Source organism: Cnephaeus nilssonii (genome assembly GCF_951640355.1).
Source record: "Cnephaeus nilssonii genome assembly, chromosome: 2".
Lineage (NCBI taxonomy): Eukaryota > Metazoa > Chordata > Mammalia > Chiroptera > Vespertilionidae > Cnephaeus > Cnephaeus nilssonii.
Genome location: NC_137073.1, coordinates 61,678,629 through 61,697,828, shown reverse-complemented (window position 1 = coordinate 61,697,828; position 19,200 = coordinate 61,678,629). Strand labels below are relative to the sequence as shown.

Genomic DNA, 19,200 nt, shown 5'->3' with positions numbered 1-19,200 from the left:
ATCAATAAAGAAATTTTAAAAAAATTAAAAAAAATAATATATAAATAAATAAATAAATGAAAAATAAAAAAAACAGATGTCTTTATAAACCTATTGTGCTCATTAATACAGATATGTCATGAACATCTATTATGATTAAATCTTTTTCCATCTCATCTCGATGAAAATAGTGTCCCATAAATATAAAATAGCCAAATCAATTCTAACAGAAATGATTGAAAGTTCATTGGTTGTTTAAATTTTCCTTATTTCTTCTTAAGGGTAAGCTCTTAGGCAATCCCTTTTTGCTAACCACTTTCAACAAACATATCAAAACAATCCACCATACTGCCTACAATTTTAAAAACTACAAAACCTACCCTTATCCACTGTGAATGTTTACTTTTATAATTCAATTCCTCAGAGTAAGGGCTTGGATGCTTCTACTGTGGCAATAGCTAAGGGATTGCAATCAGATGTTCTAGTTTCATAAACACGCCACCAACCCATGCTCCATTAAACTAGATTCAACAGATCATCCTCAGCCCATAAAATCTGTAGATGTGGGCATGTTTTTTATGATTCTTCAAGGATATACCTTCCTATAAGGATGTTCATCAATATCTGAAAAAATATTATTTATCTTACTTAAAACCCTCACCAGTAGGACTCAAGAAACCACTAGTCTTCTGATCAACTTCTAGCTAAGTGGGCAGACAGAAAGACCCAGGTTTAGGTCTTGACTCAGATACTAGCCAAGTGAAGCAAGACACCTTACTTAAACCTTCTGGGCCTTAGTTTCTTTTGTTGTGAAATGAGAAAATATAATATGACATCTAAATGCCCTTCCAAATGCAAAATTATATATATAATTTTGTGATAGAGATATTTGTAAGCTCTGTGGAGTTCAAAAGCACTTTCACACCAACTAACTCATTTGATCCTCATAACTGATTTTCAGAGGTAGGTGGGGATGTTATCCTATTTATTTTTTTCTAGCAAGTGTGCAGCCTTGTTATCTAGCATAATTCTCTAGAGACAGTAGGATCTAAAGCACCACCCAGAAAGATTTCATTTTCAGGAGTCGGAACAAATGCTCTATTAAAAAAATTTCCTCCTACCCAGTGGTGCCTCATCATGAATCTTTCAAAGTCTTACTTAAAAGAAAAATATTTAAAGAGAAAGAAATATATCATCTATGTGCTTCTGCCAATGTGGTCCCTAATGCAGGGAAATCATGTTGATTTGGGGTTGACGATAAAATTTAATTGCCACTTGATAAATATATTTTGCCTGAGGATGAGTTTCCTTGAGCTATTGCAAATTTTAAGACAGTAGCGGGACTTAGGTAAAATTGGGTTTTTATTTTTAGAGCTTATCTTTTTAAAATGTATTTATATAATGTGGAAAATTACAGGTAAAATCACTTACAAAGAGGGGGGAAAGGAAGCCCTCATTATTAAAAAAAAATACTCTGAATCCAGAGTGGAATTCTGAGTATGTTTGATGTCAGCTCCCTTACTTCAGCAAGACACAAAAACAATGCCTCAGAAAGATGTCTAATAATTTACAGTTAATAAATACAACAACAGATATGGTATTATTCATCTTTGCTACAGCCCTATAAGGTAAGTAAGATTGTCCCAACCAAGCACCAAATTCATCATTCTTCATCACAGAGATCAAGGAATTTCCTAAATAATTGTAATGCACAGGTTTTATAAAAGACTAATTTTTGCCATGTATCTAACCTCTTTCCTCATCAAAAGCATCATGAAAGGTGAGAAACAGCCACATTATTCTCGTTGTGTTTGCTCCCTTTCCTTCTCTCTCCCTGCCCATTACCAGCACCCCTTCTGGAAGAGCAAAGAAGCAGGAAAACAGCCAAAGGATGGGGAGACAGGAAGGAAGGAGCAGAAACAAGATGCCTTGCTAATCTAATCAGGTGATTACCAGTTGGCTGTACAATGTCATAAATAAATAAGTCAATATCAAAACAGCATACTATAAAACTTAATTTTACAACATTTTACCAGTCTGAGTTGTCATCCATAACAAGTTTGCATAACCCATAATTAATCTGAAACAATGCAAAGTACAATAACATACTTTAGTCATCTACATGCTAATAAAGATGTATTCTATTCTATTCTTTTTATTGATGTTTAATAATTCACATATAACATAAGGAAAAATTCTCAAACAGACTAGTTAACTAATCATAATAGCTTTCTCCCTGTGCTGGCCAAAGAAAGTGGAGTTTGATATTCTATTCACATCTGGTATTCTAATCTTTTGGTATATGGACTTTTTACCCTGCCAGGTCTCACAGGCTCTCACAGTACTAAGTCATTTCCTTTAAAGTTTTACTTTTCAAATTTGGAATACTGTCCTCAAATATGTTTGGAAATTGAACAAATTTTAACTTTCCCTTCAAAGAATAGAAAAACTATATGGTTTCCATCAGTTCATTAACCCTACTACCTTTGCACACAAAAAAATGAGTTCTTGAATATATAGCTAATAAAAAGTAATTTCCATATTGTAGTTTGAATCTAGCAATTTTGTAATGGCTATAACTCTGAATAGAAATGAAACAATCTCTAAGCATCATAGTGAGGCAATTACTATCATGCCAATTGTCATTAAACATATAAAACCCCCTCAATTCATTAATATCTTTCGAATTAACCTTTTCTACTTCAAAATGATTAAAAGGCCTTAAACATGAATGTCCAAAGTGATGTGACACCACACACCACCTTTAGCTCTAATTTGATCTTATTTCCTTAATCAATAATAATAAATAAAGAAAAACTAAGACAACATTCCTGTCTTTCCCATCAACCTCTTCTCAGCTTAAAGAATTTGAAAAACTTCTCATTAACTTCTCCATCCACAGATGTCTATAAACACACAATTTATATCTGAGTGTCTCTGACAACCACTGAGGAAGTGGTCTTCTGATAAGCTCATGCACATTTTAAAATGAACAGATCAATCAGAAGTGTAGAACTATATTGGCCTTCTACTTAAATAGAAAGCCAAATATGAAGGGGCGAGAGACTTCCACTACTTTTCAACTTTGAATTTTCTAATGATTACCAAGACCACTTTTTACTTCAAAGGAGATACATAGTTGTAGAGCTATAATTATTTATAATAAAATCCAAGTATAGTCATATAAACTTTATGCAAGTTTTACCTTTATGCAAGATCGTAAGATGATAAGAGTAGCACCAAAAAAATAATAATAAATTTAAAAAGAGGTCCTGGCATGGTACTACTTAACTATATATATATACATATGTATATGTATGTGTATATATATATATATATATATATATATATATATATATATATAGAGAGAGAGAGAGAGAGAGAGAGAGAGAGAGAAATGGATATGGATATATCCTCTACTACAACATTTCCACATGCCAGGCACATATGAAAAACTATCATAAAAGGAATATCAATCTATTAAATTAAGTAGTTTGCAAGTGGATTGCACTGTAAGTTTAAAATTACTTGCATTAGAATCTCAACCACCACCCTGTGAGAAGGCATTTTCCGAGGTATAATCATGTCCTAAAACTGCCACATTAATTCAAGACTGCCACAATACAGTGAGTAAACCGAAATGTGGAACTTACCTTATTATAAATAAGAGGCAAATTGCAGGCACTTTTCAGCTTGCAGCTGTCTAGCATAGTTGATTAGAAAGAAAAAAACATCTTTCACTCCAGCGAGAGAGCTGCATATTCAGGCTTTCCGTACTGAATCCCAGCAAGGGAGGCCATCCGCCTCCCAGACTAGTAGCTGCTTCTTCACAGAGAGCACTTGCTGCTCTGAACTGCAGCGACTTAGAATGAAAGTAAGAGGAACCCGTCATGTTTAAATACCGTTGCTTCACGTTCACAGGATATGACTCAACTCTCTCTCAAACCAGTAGGGGTAGAGTTTCCCTTCCAAAAACTGTTAGATTATATAACAAACATCACACTGGAGGGGTCCTGAAGTGTTGACAAATTAACACTTAAAATTTCACCTGTCAAACATACATTTTTTTAGTATTTAACCTCTTCTCTGTGGCACATGCCACAAGCAGAAATGAGAATAATAAATGGCACAAAGAAAAATTATTCTGCTTGATATCTGCAGCGGATTCATTTAATGTTATTAAATGTGTGTGAATTTACTGACATCTCCCTCACAGAGATATAAAAAAAAAAAGGCACCTTAAAGTCACTCAATTCTGTTCAGTGAAAAGGCAACGTGTAGAATAAAACTATATTTTAATGTGCAAGAGGTAGCAATTCTATACAACACAAGAGCATCTCCTTGACAGAGTAGAGAATTGGAAATAGATCTTCATGGCTTGCTGTTGCTGATCCCCACAGAAATCTTGTCCCACGCTGTCATTACCTTGTAATGCTCCCTCTGCCTACCTCTCCAACTCCAAGTTCTCTTGCATCTGTTTCGTGAACATTTTTGAAGGAATATGACTAATGCCACAACTCCTCTAGTAAATGTAGCAATTTTCTGTGCTTTCTCTCATCTCTTAAATCTGAGCCATATTAAGCTTGATCACACATTGGATCATTATATTTGGACACCTCAGTCAATAAATATGACAGACTTACACCCTTCCAGAAAAATCTACTACATAAATTTAATTGTCAACATCATCATCAAGGACAAAAAGATAAAAGAATATACACATGTCAATAATAGCAAATAGACTGAAACTATCTACACCAGACTGTTCTATATAAAGTGAACCACATATGTGACTTTAAAAATTTTAGTGGTCATATTAAAAGAGTAAAAAGAAACAATAAAAATTAATTTTAATGTTTACCTCAATATATGTAAAATATTACAATTTCAACATGTAATCAATAGAAAAATTAAATATTTCACAATTTTTGTACTAGCCTTAGAGATCTGATATGGATTTTACATTTATGATACATTTTAATTGGAACTATCTACATCTGACTGCTCCATAGCCATACCTGGCTAATAGCGACCATCTTAGACAGCGTAAGGCTAGAGCTTAAGGTTCATTCTTAGTCCTCAGGTTGCAGTTCAGATAGTCTCTCTCTTCAGAGAGGTCTTCCCTCCCCATCTTACCTAAATTGACCTTGCCCAATTACTGTCTTATAATCCTCTAAATTTCCTTCACAGTGCACCACAGTCTGGAATTTTCTCCTTTAGTCATTTGTTTATTTATTTATAACTAGAGGCCAAGTGCACTAAATTCGTGCATGGGTAGGGACCCTAGCAGCTGTCAGCTGCCGGCCAGGGCCTTCCTTCATTCCACACCGCCCTCTGGTGGTCAGCACATGTCATAGCAAGCAATCAAACTCCCAGTCTGTGGAACTCCCAGTTGGTCAAACTCCCGAGGGGACACTTTGCATATTAGGCATTTATATATATAGATAGGTGCCCCTTAACAATAATGTAAGAAACTAATGTAAAATATTGACATAGACAATATTTTATCCCCAGCCTCTGGCATGGTGACCAGTACATAGCAGAATTTAATAAGTACTGTTTTATAAATGAATAAATAAAATATAGAATTTGTGCTATAGTTTGCCAAATGATCTATCATATCACCTAATTTTAGCAAAATATTATATAATACTTTTCTGCATTGAAAAATTACCTCTTTTTTATAATGTTAATGATTCTCAATCTATAACATGTTTTATTTTCATGTACAATATTACATATAAGTATACATGTTTTATTACTCTAGAAAAGATTTGGAAAGATACTTATAAGCATACATTGGTCCTTATGACATAAGTCTGGATACCAAAAGGATGTCTATTTTTCTCCTACTCACAAAAACATAAAATGTTACCTATAAGACATTTGTAGAGAACATTGATATATTTGCCTGACCAGCATATGTGCTTCCTCCCCATGTTATCATCACCTCATTTTTATCTGGCAAAGTACCCAGTCTTTCCTCCTCAATTCACATGTTTTGAGCTATGTTGAGTTGGCCCCAGAAGCGGATATGTGACCCATGCCTGATCAATCAGTGTATACTATCCACAGAGCCAGAATAATAGGGTCAAGATGGGTATGTGACCCAGCTAATTCAGGGAGAGCCAACCCCTCCACTTTTGCTAATGTTTGGGAAAAAGGTTGTAAAGTCTGTAGAATATAAGCCTGGAATTGCTGGTTGATATATCTACTACCACATGAAGTGAGATTGTCTGAAAACAAAGCCAATCCAGAGAAAAGCAAAATCCAAGATGTGAAAGACATATTCCAAACAACACAACTGTAGTTCCTACAGCTGGCCATGTACTAAGTCACATCCACCCTCTACTGTAATGATGGATGTACTAGCATGTGCACTGCAGAATTTTATGTAATAGTGAGAAACTAAAACTGCAATAGGCCATGGGCAGTGGAAGGGCTAAATAAAAAATGGGTTAACCACACTACGGAATATTATGCAGCTATTAAAAAGAACCAGGTTATCTAGATGCACTGATATGCAAAGCTTCCTAAAAAAATTTACCTATTTAAATGGAAATAACATGCATGTTGCAGAAAAATACATCATCCCAGTTATGGGTACATACATTTTTATATGTAAATTCATAGAAAAGTCCCTGGATGACCGCACACCAATTGTGGACACGTGGTTATGTCTGGGAAAGAAATTTGAAATAAGAAAGTGAAGGGACAAATACTGCTCAATGCATTACCTATTACACAAATCTTATAAAATTAAATGAATTCATGTATTCTCCAAGTAGCTTGAAAAAATACGTTACTCTTTAAAATAAAATAACTAATATTTTATACCTCCAAATTGTACTACATTATTCACACTACAAATGGCCTACTATTCAGTATTATTTTTTAAAAACAATGTAACAAATAAAAGTGCTATTATCTGCCCCATTGTCTCCATTCTTTACCAGTCCAAATTTATGTATTCTTTGGTCTTTTTCTGGCTAAAGGATTTGCCAAGATAGAGACAAAGATAGGACAGAGAGAGACAGGAACAGACAGCAAGCTACATTAAAATCTCCAATGTACCTTCTAACATTGGCCAAGGTCTTTGATTTTTTTTTATTGGCCTTCTGAAAGCTCTTTTATTGACTTCAATAAAGTAAAGCTAGGATTTATTCAACTGTCAACATAACAGCCAAATGTTTATAAAATATGTCTTATATTAATTGTTAGTCTTGAATCAGAGTAAATAAACTTGCTTATTATCAATTCACTGAAAAACTTCTCTCTAAATTGAGCACAATTGCCTTCCTAATTAACATAAAATCTAAACCTTTTGCTGCTTTTTTGGCTTGCACTAGTCCTCCAAAATTTTCACATTATCTTAGATATGTGCATACCACCTCATGCTTTTGTATTTCCCTTGATTTCTACAGCATTTCCTCTTTAAAAATTACACAGCCAAAGATGCTTACGTCTGAGGTGGGAATCAGGGTCCTTTTGATTTTTAGTAGAGCTAACCAGAATTTGAATTTACACAGTAATGACAAACTGATGAGTTTGTCTAGCAGTACCTGCTCTACTTTATTCTTGAAGCCCACTTATCCTAATATATTAAACCACCTGTCTTTTTTTAAAATATATTTTTGTTGATTTCAGTAGAAAGGGAGTTGGAGAGTGAGACAGAAACATCAAGGATGAGAGAGAATCATAGATCGGCTGCCTCCTTGCACGCCCCTTTACTGGAGATGGAGCCTGAATCCTGAGCATGTTCCCTGACCTGGAATCGAAGTGTGACCTCCTGGTTCATAGGTTGCTGCTCATCCAGTGAGCCACATCAGCCCGGCATAAACCTCCTGTCCTAAACATCCTAATATCTTAAAACTCCAGTCTGTTGACTTTCTCCTTTCATTCTTCTTGCCACCACTTAAAACATTAACGTTATGCCAAGTTGCTTCAGATTTCCTGAAGAAATAAAATATTACAGATACAATTGAAGCCCCCAGACTCCCCTCTCTATTCCATCTCTTTCCTTCCTCTCCAAAGGTAAACACTCCCGGGGTTTAAAAATAGAAAACAAAACTCTCCAGGGTTATAGAGTATGACATATAGTAAGACCTACAACTGGCATTCCCATTTTTTCAAGCAGATCTCTTTTCTCAAATAGATCACTCATAAATTAATCCTAATTTATTTAGAAGATTAATAAAAACTAAGGGGCTAATTGTTCATTTGAAAAAAAAATGCTTCCTTGAGAAACAAATTCATTTTTCCAATCAGTAGTTCAATTACATAAGACATTGTCTCCACTCATTAGAGACAAAGTTTTAAAAATAGCCAGAAGTTCTTAGGAATCATAACAAATGGAATATATTCCTGTATTAATTATTATTTATAACACTGCCATTAAAAATAAGCTCTTGTTCCTTGAAAAAAATTCCATGGTAAAACATTTGTAAACCAAGCATCCAAATTCATCTGTTTAATAAATATGATGTTCACATTATGTTTCTGTCAGTGTAGGAAATATCTATAGGCTTTTTAAAAGTATAGACAATGGGGGTACTTAATATTCTTCACCCAGGAACAGAGAAGGGTGGCCAGCAGCATCACATATTTCCTGAGGAAAGATTTAAGGTATCCCATTTCTTCGAAGCTATGAGCTTTACACTTCAGTCTTCCTATTACTGTAACCCTTTGGACATACAAACTAAAATGTGTTCTCAATACTTGGGGGGTGACAGTGAAATGAACCTGGAAATGAGAAGATAAAACTGCCATCTAAGAATTAAACTTTGAAATAATAATACAGTAGGTCAGAGCATATAGATAAGTGAAGGCAACTTTAATTGTCAGAATGATGCAAACTCAAAAGCCTAGACCTGTATGCTATGGGTGGACTCCAAGAATTTTTAAAACATGCAGTACCTGACTATTTATTTAGTCAGGAGCACTGACCTCTTTTCCCTTAGATCGTCAAATTAAAAAATGACAACAGCCAACACAACAATAGCCATTCAATGTGAATGAATCAAATTTATATCTATTTTTGTCAGATCAGCAAAAAATATTTTTTTATGTGCCATAGAACTTTAGTAATTAGTTTATGTGCACCATGATAGAAAGGTTGAAAATCGCTGGCCTAGAGGCATGTACATTACCAGGAAGCAGATCGATGTCTTGGACCTGGTGGGAACCACAGTGAACCGAAAGAAGGGCAGGACTCAAGCCTCATGTAAAGGGGACAGCCTCTACCAAGCGCCAGAGAAGTGACCTGGAAGGCCCAGGAAGGTCAGCTCTCTGGATTTCTCTCAAAAGAGGCGAGAGATCTGTGTTGTTATGTGAATACTCAGAATTTTTAAATCTTATTCTTTATACAGTGTAAGAGACAAGCAAAAGCTTTTGAAGGCCATATGTGCCCTGTGGACAGCCAGTCTTGAACTCAGGCTGAAATAATACAACCACTAGCATGGAAAGAATCTGATAGAAAGACCTAGTCCAGACAAGAAAATAGGTACAAAGCACTCTCTGAAGCAAGCATAGGCGGTGGTCATTGAAACACTGGGAGACATGCTCTGGGCTGGTGGCATGTAGATCTGCCTCTGATGCCATTAAACCTGTGAGTCTAAGAACAAACTGCCCTTCTGATTCCACACTCACCAAGCTGCTTTCTGATTAGAATTTGGCATCTTGTCTAAATGCTTTCAGAAAGAACTTTCTAGAAACTTGAGGGACTTGAGGTGCAACTGAGCAGCTATGCCTCATTATCTATATATATAAAAGCCTAAGCGACCTAATGACCGAACAACCAGTCTACTGGTCACCATGATGCACACTGACCACGAGGGGGCAGATGCTCAATGCAGGAGCTACCCGCCGGTCGTCAGTGCACTCCCACAGCAAGAGCACTGCTCAGCTGACCAACAGGTGCCAGACACCATCCCCTGAGGGGTCCCGGATTGTGAGAGGGCAGAGGTCAGGCTGAGGGACCCAATCGGTGCACAGTAAATTAATAAACTGACAGCCTGGTTAGAGAGGTGGCCTACTTACAGGCAAAAATGGGCAGGGTGGGAGCAGGAGCTGTCAGGCCTAAGCAGTTTCACTTCTTTTTTCTTTTCTTTATTAAGGTATTACATATGTGTCCTTATCCTCCCCTGCCCCCCCGCCCGATTGCCCCCCACTCCCCCAATCGTGTCCTCACTGCCCTAGTGTCTGTGTCCATTGGTTAGGCTTATATGCATGCATACAAGTCCTTTGGTTGATCTCTCCCCCTTCCCCCACCGTCCCCTGCCTTCCCTCTGAGATTTGATGGTCTGATCGATGCTTCTCTGTCTCTGGATCTGTTTTTGTTCATCAGTTTATATTTTCATTATATTCCACAAATGAGTGAGATCATGTGATACTTATCTTTCTCTGACTGACTCATTTCACTTAGCATAATGCTCTCCAGATCCATCCATACTGTTGCAAATGGGAGGAGTTCCTTCCTTTTTACAGCAGCATAGTATTCCATTGTGTAGATGTACCACAGTTTTCTAACCCACTCATCTGCTGATGGGCATTTAGGCTGTTTCTAATCTTAGCTATTGTAAATTGTGCTGCTATAAACATAGGGGTGCATATATCCTTTCTGATTGGTGTTTCTAGTTTCTTGGGATATATTCCTAGAAGTGGGATCACTGGGTCAAATGGGAGTTCCATTTTTAGTTTTTTGAGGAAACTCTATACTGTTCTCCACAGTGGCTGCACCAGTCTGCATTCTCATCAGCAGTGCACGAGGGTTCCTTTTTCTCCGCATCCTCACCAGCACTTGTAATTTGTTGATGATAGCCATTCTGACAGGTGTGAGATGGTACCTCATTGTCATTTTTATTTGCATCTCTCGGATGATTAGTGACTTTGAGCATGTTTTCATCTGTCTCTTGGCCTTCTGTATGTCCTTTTTTGAAAAGTATCTATTTAGGTCCCTTGCCCATTTTTTGATTGGGCTGTTTATCTTCCTTTTGTTAAATTGAATGAGTTCCCTGTAAATACTGGAGATTAAACCCTTATCGGAGATAACATTGGCAAATATGTTCTCCCATGCAAAGGACTTTCTTGTTGTTTTGTTGATGGTTTCTTTTGCTGTGCAGAAGCTTTTTATTTTGGTGTAGTCCCATTTGTTTATTTTCTCTTTAGTTTCCATTGCCCTATGAGCTGTACCAGTGAAGATATTGCTTCGGCATATGTCTGAGATTTTGCTGCCCATGGATTCCTCTAAGATTTTTGCAGTTTCACTTCTTGTTGTAAATGGAAACATTGGCATTCTGATCCTGTACATTAGTCGTATGAGCTTTATTAATATGAGCCCAGTTCTGGGGGATGGAACTGCTGACAAGTAAGGTTTCTGGGCCCACATGGTTTTGGGGCCAGACCATGGATAGTGACAAATTCCCTAACACAGGTCCACCTTGCAAGGCCACTTGGGAGCTTCAGTAATTTCTCTTAGAGCCTCACTTACCTTCACTCTGCCCCCATGGCCATCCCTTTCAAAGGACCCCTACCTAGTTCTCTGAAGGTCCAAAATAGACCTAAAAGTATAAAGTGGAGAATCTATATATATAAAAGCCTAAGCGACTGAATGACTGGTAGACCAGTCACTATGATGCACACTAACCACACGAGAGGACAGACACTCCACGCACAGGATCAGGCTCCCTCCTGTCTGGATCGGGCCTGCAGGGATCAGGCTCCCTCCTATCTGGATCGGGCCTGCAGGGATCGGGCCAAAACCGGCTCTCCAACATCCCCCAAGGGGTCCCAGATTGCGAGAGGATGCAGGCCAGGCTGAGGGACCCCACCGGTGCACGAATCTGTGCACCAGGCCTCTAGTTAAAGATGAAACCCAATGAACAGGAACAGAAAGCTCACGAAATATATTTGTAATAATTAGCCTTAGGAAGCAAACACTGTGCTATGTGCTTGCCATAGACCATCCCATGTAATCCTCAGAAACTCTGCGAAGCAGGTATTACTTTTGGCAATTATTCTATTTTAAAAAGGAGGAAACTAAGGGTTAAGGAGATTAATGTGGCCATTAATGAGTTGATATGATAGCCTGCACATCAAACACCACACTGTTTCTGTACATTTTATTTCACTTAAAAAAACCCAACACATTAAACATGCATCATGCACTTATTATATGCCAGGCATTGTTTTAAATACATTATAAATATTAACTAATTTCTTCCTTATAATATGAAATGGGCATTAAAATATTCCTATTCTGATAATGAAACTGAGGCAAAGAGAAGTTAATTAACCTGCCTACAATTATACAACTAGCAGGAGGCAGAGCCAGGATTCAAACTTAGGCAGTCTGACTTCAGAGTCCTTGCTCCTCATCTGTGCTACCCTCACAATGCTCCCATAGAAGAACTGATGAAGACTCAAATTTTTCAATTTTAACTTCAGTACTACTGTAAGTACAATTTTTCAGGAGGACAGATAGAAACAAAAGGAAAGAAATCTTTTGGGTCAAATAGTTTCTCTTTATTTTATATACCAATTAGAGAAACTGGAATTCTTCTGTATTTGAGAAGTACAGAGCAAGTAATAACCATAAAATTCTACAGCCCTTAGAAGATATATCCAAGGAGGGAGTCAAATTTAAGCCTCTATTTTTTTTTTCTTCACTACCACAGAGGAAATGAAAGGAATACTTTTTATTTCTGCATTTATAAATCCTGGGAGGTAAAGACTGGAAAACTTTTGAGACATCTAGGGTGAAGCAAATATTCCAGAGTTTAATAAAAAGGTCATTTTGTCTTAGAAAACTGAGAAAGTTTAATTTCAGAATAAAAGTACATTGAACTTTAAAAAAATCGATGTGGCTACCGCCTACTTTGAGCCAAACTTTTTGTTAAACTTAAAAAGGAACTTTCAGATCCATAAATTGCTGACTTTTATTGAGAATAATGCTTTGGAATTGATTTGGTAAAAAGAACACCTGACTCATATTGTAAATGTGAAGAAAACTTTTCTACTTAAATGGTGAGAAAATGCTTTCATTGGTTCCTGTTCCACTTAAACCAATTTAGACCCTTTCATCCAGGGCCTAGAAAGGTAACTGCATCCTGAATTCAGAAAGTCTCATTAAGTCCTGGATCTCTTTTGTTCCCCTACAGTCTCTGCTTTTTGACTTAGTCCATAAACTCCTTCAGGAAACCGCCATCTGAGAGAATGCTACCAAACCAGTACATAAGTTGGCATTGAACAAAAAGGGACCATACCTACAATCCTCTCTTTCTCTCAGGCCTCTGTTCTCCAAAACAGTCCAACCATTTTGCTCAACACATTTTTATATAGACTGGTCAGCAAAACATAGCTTACTCCCCCAGTAATACTTCTTCCTAGCCTTATACTTCTCAGAATTCTCAACTTAGCCCACAAAGTATTTAAGAGAATTGTCCTGGAATAGAAACCACTAATTTGTACTAAAAGAGATAAGACCTGTACCAAAAAAAAAGTGGACTTTGGACATTATGGACACTCTAAGAATTTAGCAGATAGGCCAAGAATGTTATATAGTTGCAAATGCAGTTTTGTTTTGTTTTTGTTTTTGTTGTTTAATGAAAGATAAGGGCTGACTCAGAGGGCAAAACCAAGAGCCTACGGAGTGGAACCAAGAGCTAGAAGTGACAATTCCCAACAGTAACACCACACATTAACAAGGAAACTGGCAGGATGAGCCTGGCTGGATTTCAGGATTGCGATGGGTCATTGATTGCTGTCTGTCTTCTGCTTTCCCAGTCCTTTTAAATGAGTGGATCTACAGCAGTTTACCTATGCCTATCCAGACATTGAATGTTGGGTATTGTGGGGGTTTAGGGAAATAGGGAGATGTTAGTTAAATGTACAAAATTTTGTTTACGCAGGAGAAATAAGACGTGGAGATCTAATATGCACCTGATGACTATAGTTCATAATACTATGTCGTACTTAAAATTTGCCAAGATTTTAAATCTTAAATGTTCTCATCACATACAAAAAATTATAACTGAGATGATGTGTATGTTAATTAGTTTGATTGTGGTATTCATTTTACAATGTATACATATATCAAAATAGCACATTGTATAGTATAAATATATATAATTTCTATTTGCCAATTATACCTTAATAAAGATGGGGGGAGGGGAAGTTGGTTGTGGGGGTTAGGGGGACAGATAACTTTTCTCTTTCGGTCACAATTCCTCAATTTAGGAGCTGCACTGAAGGAGCCTCATCTTGCCCTGGACCCGAGATGATAAAATACTGGACTTCAAGCAGATATTCACATTTGAGGGTCTTGGGAAAGAAGGTGAGTATATTTTGCATGTGAGGTGGATGTGAGGTTTAGCTGCATGATAGATTATGGGAGATTGCATCTTCCAAAGAAAGCCACACACAAATCTCTCCCATTACACACGATCTTCTCACTCTGTGACTTTGACACTCCTCACCCATCAAGAGGGGATAAGAGGTTCCTTCCCCTTAACATGGACAGGATTGTGACTATGGCAGAAGTGATGCTATACGACTTCTGAGAGTTTCTCATAAAAGCTGGCACAGTGTCTATCTGGTTCTCTTGAGGGCTTGCTCTTAGCATCCAGTTACTATACCACAAGGAAGCCCAAGCTGAGCTCCTGGCCAAAGACCAGCAGCAACTTCCCAGGTGTTTGATAAGCCTTGAAAGTGGATCCTCTAGATCACAATTGAATGATGTTTCATGGAGCAGAGATAATTTGCCTTTGCCAAGCCCTACCAAAATTGCATATTGATGAACAAAATAAATGATTTATGCTATCGTAAGCTTTGGGGTAGCACATTATATACAATGTATAACTAAGTACCTTCTTCATGCTTCCCTTACCTGCTCTCTTCTATCTCTTCTTATCCCCCATTTCTTTTCTAGAATATAAAGTTGATCAAGTCATGTCCCAAGCCTTTCTTATTATTTTTCCACTTGGATTTCTGCCACTAGACTGTATTCACCTTGAGGCCATAAGTGATTTCTTAGCATTAAAATAGCATTAAAATTTTACTTAATAAATCAGTTATCAAAATATTTTGTTCCTGGAACTTTATTAGGATCTTTAATGGAGTCTTGACTCATAACATGTAAATTCTGTGAAACTGATTACCAAATTAACAATACTGCTAATTTCCCTTTAATGAATCTAAGAAAAACATTTAAAAAATTAATTCACTTGCCAATGTTAAAGTAATTTGTACTAATAGATTGAGAGATATCCTTGATGAAAACACATTATGACTAAGAAAATATGGTGGGAAAAATCACCACACATTTCTTCATCAAGAGATGTTATACTGTTTTGCCTAAACCTTAATAATTTGACTTGGATAAATACTGAACTGTAAATACAAACATAGTTCTGCTTGATTATATAAAAGCACTAGAGGCCCAGTGCACGAAATTTGTACATGGAGTGGGGGGTCCCTCAGCCCGGCCTGCATCCTCTCCAATTCGGGACCCCTCAGGAGATGTCTGACTGCCAGTTTGTGCCCTCACTTTTAACAGACGACAGCTCCATTGTTGTTTCTTTTTTTTTTTCATACTTAAACCCATTGGAATTAGTAGGTATCCAAAGTGTGTATACATTTTGGGGGGACACCCTGTATATCTCTAATCAGCAGTGAAAGGGACCAACGGCGGGTTTGGAACCCCCAGACAGGGAACCTCGCTCACTCCCCACATGTGTCCCCGCTCTGCTTTCCACCTTCGTGGGCAGCGGGAGAATCAATGTTTTCTATCATTAACTCAAAAAGCATGTCCTGTCAGCCGCTGCCCGGCAGGAGTGCGCTAGGCCCTGAGTGAGTGAGGCAGTCCGGGTGGCCTTCACTCATTGGCGCTGGCACCCCCAGTGCACATTCCTCCTCTGCAGTCGCCCCGACTCTCCCACCGTTTCACTGAGAGGACAGACCTCCTCGCCTCCTCTGGGTTCCTGATCTGGAACACTAATCGAAGTCACCTCAGCGAGGGCCGCCCTGGGCCCACCAGGTGTGTCTGTCCGCACCTGCTCCCACCTCAGCACCTGCATTAGCCCCACGGAGGCGATCTCATTGCTGCGGGAACAGGGCATCACCACTCCGCCCTCTCACTGTCATCTCACAGGCGCCCACCCTGAGTACCCAGACATGCTCCAAAGGACATGAGCATGCCAGAGGGGACGTGCGCATATTATGTGGGGGACGTAGGCATGCGGGTTAATGGAATTGTGGTGGAGGGGCAGAGGGGTGGGGGGAACAAGCGCGCCGTGGTCTGGGACTGTTGTGCGTGGGTGACAGTGCACTGGGGGATGTTCACATGTGAGTGGGGGGGGGGGGGAGAAGATGCGTGCACTGGAGGCCTGTGCCTGCACAGTTCCGCAATCCCACACGGCGCGGCCAGGAGGATATCAATCTGGCCACCACGGTGTCTGTCGCTGCAATTGCACACCTTCTGGGCCAGGAGGCTGGACTGGGATCAGCAAGCCGTGAGGGCGAGGGCGAGAGCAAGAGCAGCCAGCTGAGAGGGCTACGTAAACAACCAGCGTGCCGTCAGTCACAGGGGCCGCCGCCACAACCGCCTCGTCACCGGGCCCTGTGCTACCTCTGTCACTGGGGTCCTCCCAGGCCCTCGGTGCGCAGTGGGCCGGGCTGTCTGCCGAGGCCTGCAGTGCTGCCCGCCTCCTCCAGAGCCAGGCGTGCTCCGAGGGAGGGATCTTCCCACAGGCCTCACAGGAAACAGCTCAGGGAGAGCGCCTCAGGGCGGGTGGGACTGACGGAAGTGGGGGGTGGCATGGAGGTGGTGCCTGCGCTTCTGTTAACTTACACAAGGTGTTTTATACCACAGCACGTGGCAGCGGCTGTGAGTGGTGCCAAGCGGAGCCTGCGGGCCGAGCTGAAGCAGCGCCTGCGGGCCATCAGGAGCTCTCACAGCCGCCGCTGCTGCCATGTGGGAAGTATAGGCCGCCCTTCGCCGGGCCCGACTCCCCCGCCCCTGTTCCCATTGCCGCTTGTCCAGGGCCAGCCCCCGTCCCTGCTGCCACAAGTCCTTGCCCACCTGAGCCTGCTGTGCGCACAGTCTGCTGAACAGTCGTTACATGATGGTGTCCTGGACAATTTGCATATTCCTCTATTATTAGTATAGATAACATTGTAAGCATTTCTCGGTTTTCAAGTATATTTGCTATTACCATTTCTGAGAATTTCACACTTTTTGTTATATACTATATATTTTTCCTAAATATATACTATATATTTTTTCTAAATATTTCTTTATTCCCTGTGTAACACACAACTACTCCCAAATTTCCACTGCAACAAATTTTTGGTATTTGCATATTCTTTTCAGTTTTGCTTCTTAGTAATTATTTCTTCCCAAGGCAGACTACTTTCTCTTTTATTATTTATATTAGATTTTTATAAAACTCATTTCCTTCAAAGAGGTTAAGGTGCTTAGCATACAGAGATTGTGCGTGTGCGTGTGTGTGTGTGTGTGTGTGTGTGTGCATGTGTGTGAATGTGTGTTGTTTGTTTTAATGAACATCTTCCGAGCACTATAATAGCAAAGAACAACAAAGTTAGAAGGAAAAGATCACAAGTGAATGACAGAGTAGCAAGGTCAAAATGAACAGGGGTCAGTTTATTTGTAGACAGTGAGAACTCGGGGAATTGTGAAAATAACTACATCACACTGCTTCCCTGGGGAAAAGAAGGTGTTCCGATCTCTCATTTTCAAGTTGACTTCAGGATCCCTAACTCTAGGTTACTCTGCTCTTTCCTGTCTCTTATATTTGTGTCAAGAACAAGAAATTCAATAGAAGTCCCTGCTCTGTGTATATCATGCTGGAGTTAAGCAAGGCTAAAGGCGGAAGCAGCCTGAAGTTAATGACTCTATTTGACTTCTGCCCCATTCAAACTCATTAAAGCAATGAATTGATATACCACATTGGGGGAGGGGGATGACAGTGGATTTGAAATAAAGGAAGGCACAGTGGGCAGTGAAGAGAGTTCCGTGGGTCCCTTGCCCTGAGGGGTGACAAGACCTCCAAGGGGAAGGCTGGTATATTACAAAAGTGGAACCTTAGACATTCCACATGGGGACTCAGAGTTAGAACCAAGCAGATTTAAAGTCCGTAAAGAAATGTGATCTTTATCACACGCTGATATTGTGGGCGGAGACTCATTTAAAAGTGGCACATCTTTGGCAAAATAAAATGGGAAAAGCACACACCAGTGTTCCATCTGTGCCACACAAGAGTATTCATATTTGCATTGTGGAGATTGTGACTTCTTGAGAGATATTTTTGGTAGGGGGAGAAAATCTATATAATAAAATATAATAAAAACATTGCTTTTAAAGGGGAGGATGTTGAAGAGCTGGTTGAGGGCCTAATAGTGAAGGGTTTTAGAAACAATGAAAATAAATTTGGACTCCATTTGGGGGATTTCTATTATAGGAGTCACATGATCTCTTTTAGATAGAACGCTCCTTCTGTTGTATGCAGGTTAGATCACGGGAAACAAAAGAGTAGCATGGGTGCACCTATTGGAGGGTGTTGTAGAAATCCAGTCGGCTCAGATGACCATGAGAAGATTCAGGATGTATTCTGGATAAAGGTGATATGAATTGCTAATCTACACAATGGAATACTATGCTGCCATAAAAAAGAAGGAATTCTTACCATTTGCAGCAACCTGGATGGAATTGGAGAACATTATGCTAAGTGAAATAAGCCAGTCCATGAAAGAAAAATACCATATGATCTCACTCATTTATGGATAATAAATAAAATTATAAACTGTTGAACAAAAAGATAGATACAGAGACAGTAAAGCATCAAACAGACTGTCAAATTACAGCAGGAAGGTTAGGGAGAGGTGGGGGAGATAAGAGATCAAACAAAGGACTTGTATGCATACATATAAGCATAACCAATGGACACAAAACTCTGGGGGGGGGTGAGGGCATGTATGAGAGTAGGGGGGGCGGCAATGGTAAGATATGTACACATATAATACCTTAATTAAAAAAATGGAGAAAAAAAATAAAAAAGTAAAGTACAGCATAGGAAAAAAAAGAATAGATCAGAGTATAAAGAAAAAGAAGGGATTAAATATGATTCTTAGGTTTTTAATCTAAGCAATTGGGTGCTTAGTGGTTCTATTTACCAAGTAGCAAAATTTTATAGGTAAAGGTCCTTT

General features: G+C 39.0%; 1 protein-coding gene across 17 annotated transcripts in view; it reads right to left on the bottom strand.

The window, feature by feature from the left end:
• MCTP1 (multiple C2 and transmembrane domain containing 1) overlaps window positions 1-19,200 on the bottom strand; it is a gene marked incomplete at both ends in the record, with an annotated part of 442,947 nt that overhangs the window by 309,790 nt on the left and 113,957 nt on the right. For 10 of the 17 annotated variants that reach the window (XM_079799015.1, XM_079799001.1, XM_079799016.1 and 7 more), the window contains one exon: window positions 3,633-3,762. The exons of the other annotated variants lie outside the window; for them this stretch is intronic. In XM_079799015.1, the coding sequence (XP_079655141.1) occupies window positions 3,633-3,689 (57 nt within the window). Of the gene's footprint in view, window positions 1-3,632; window positions 3,763-19,200 lie in introns of those variants that run through there. 17 annotated transcript variants of the gene reach the window in all.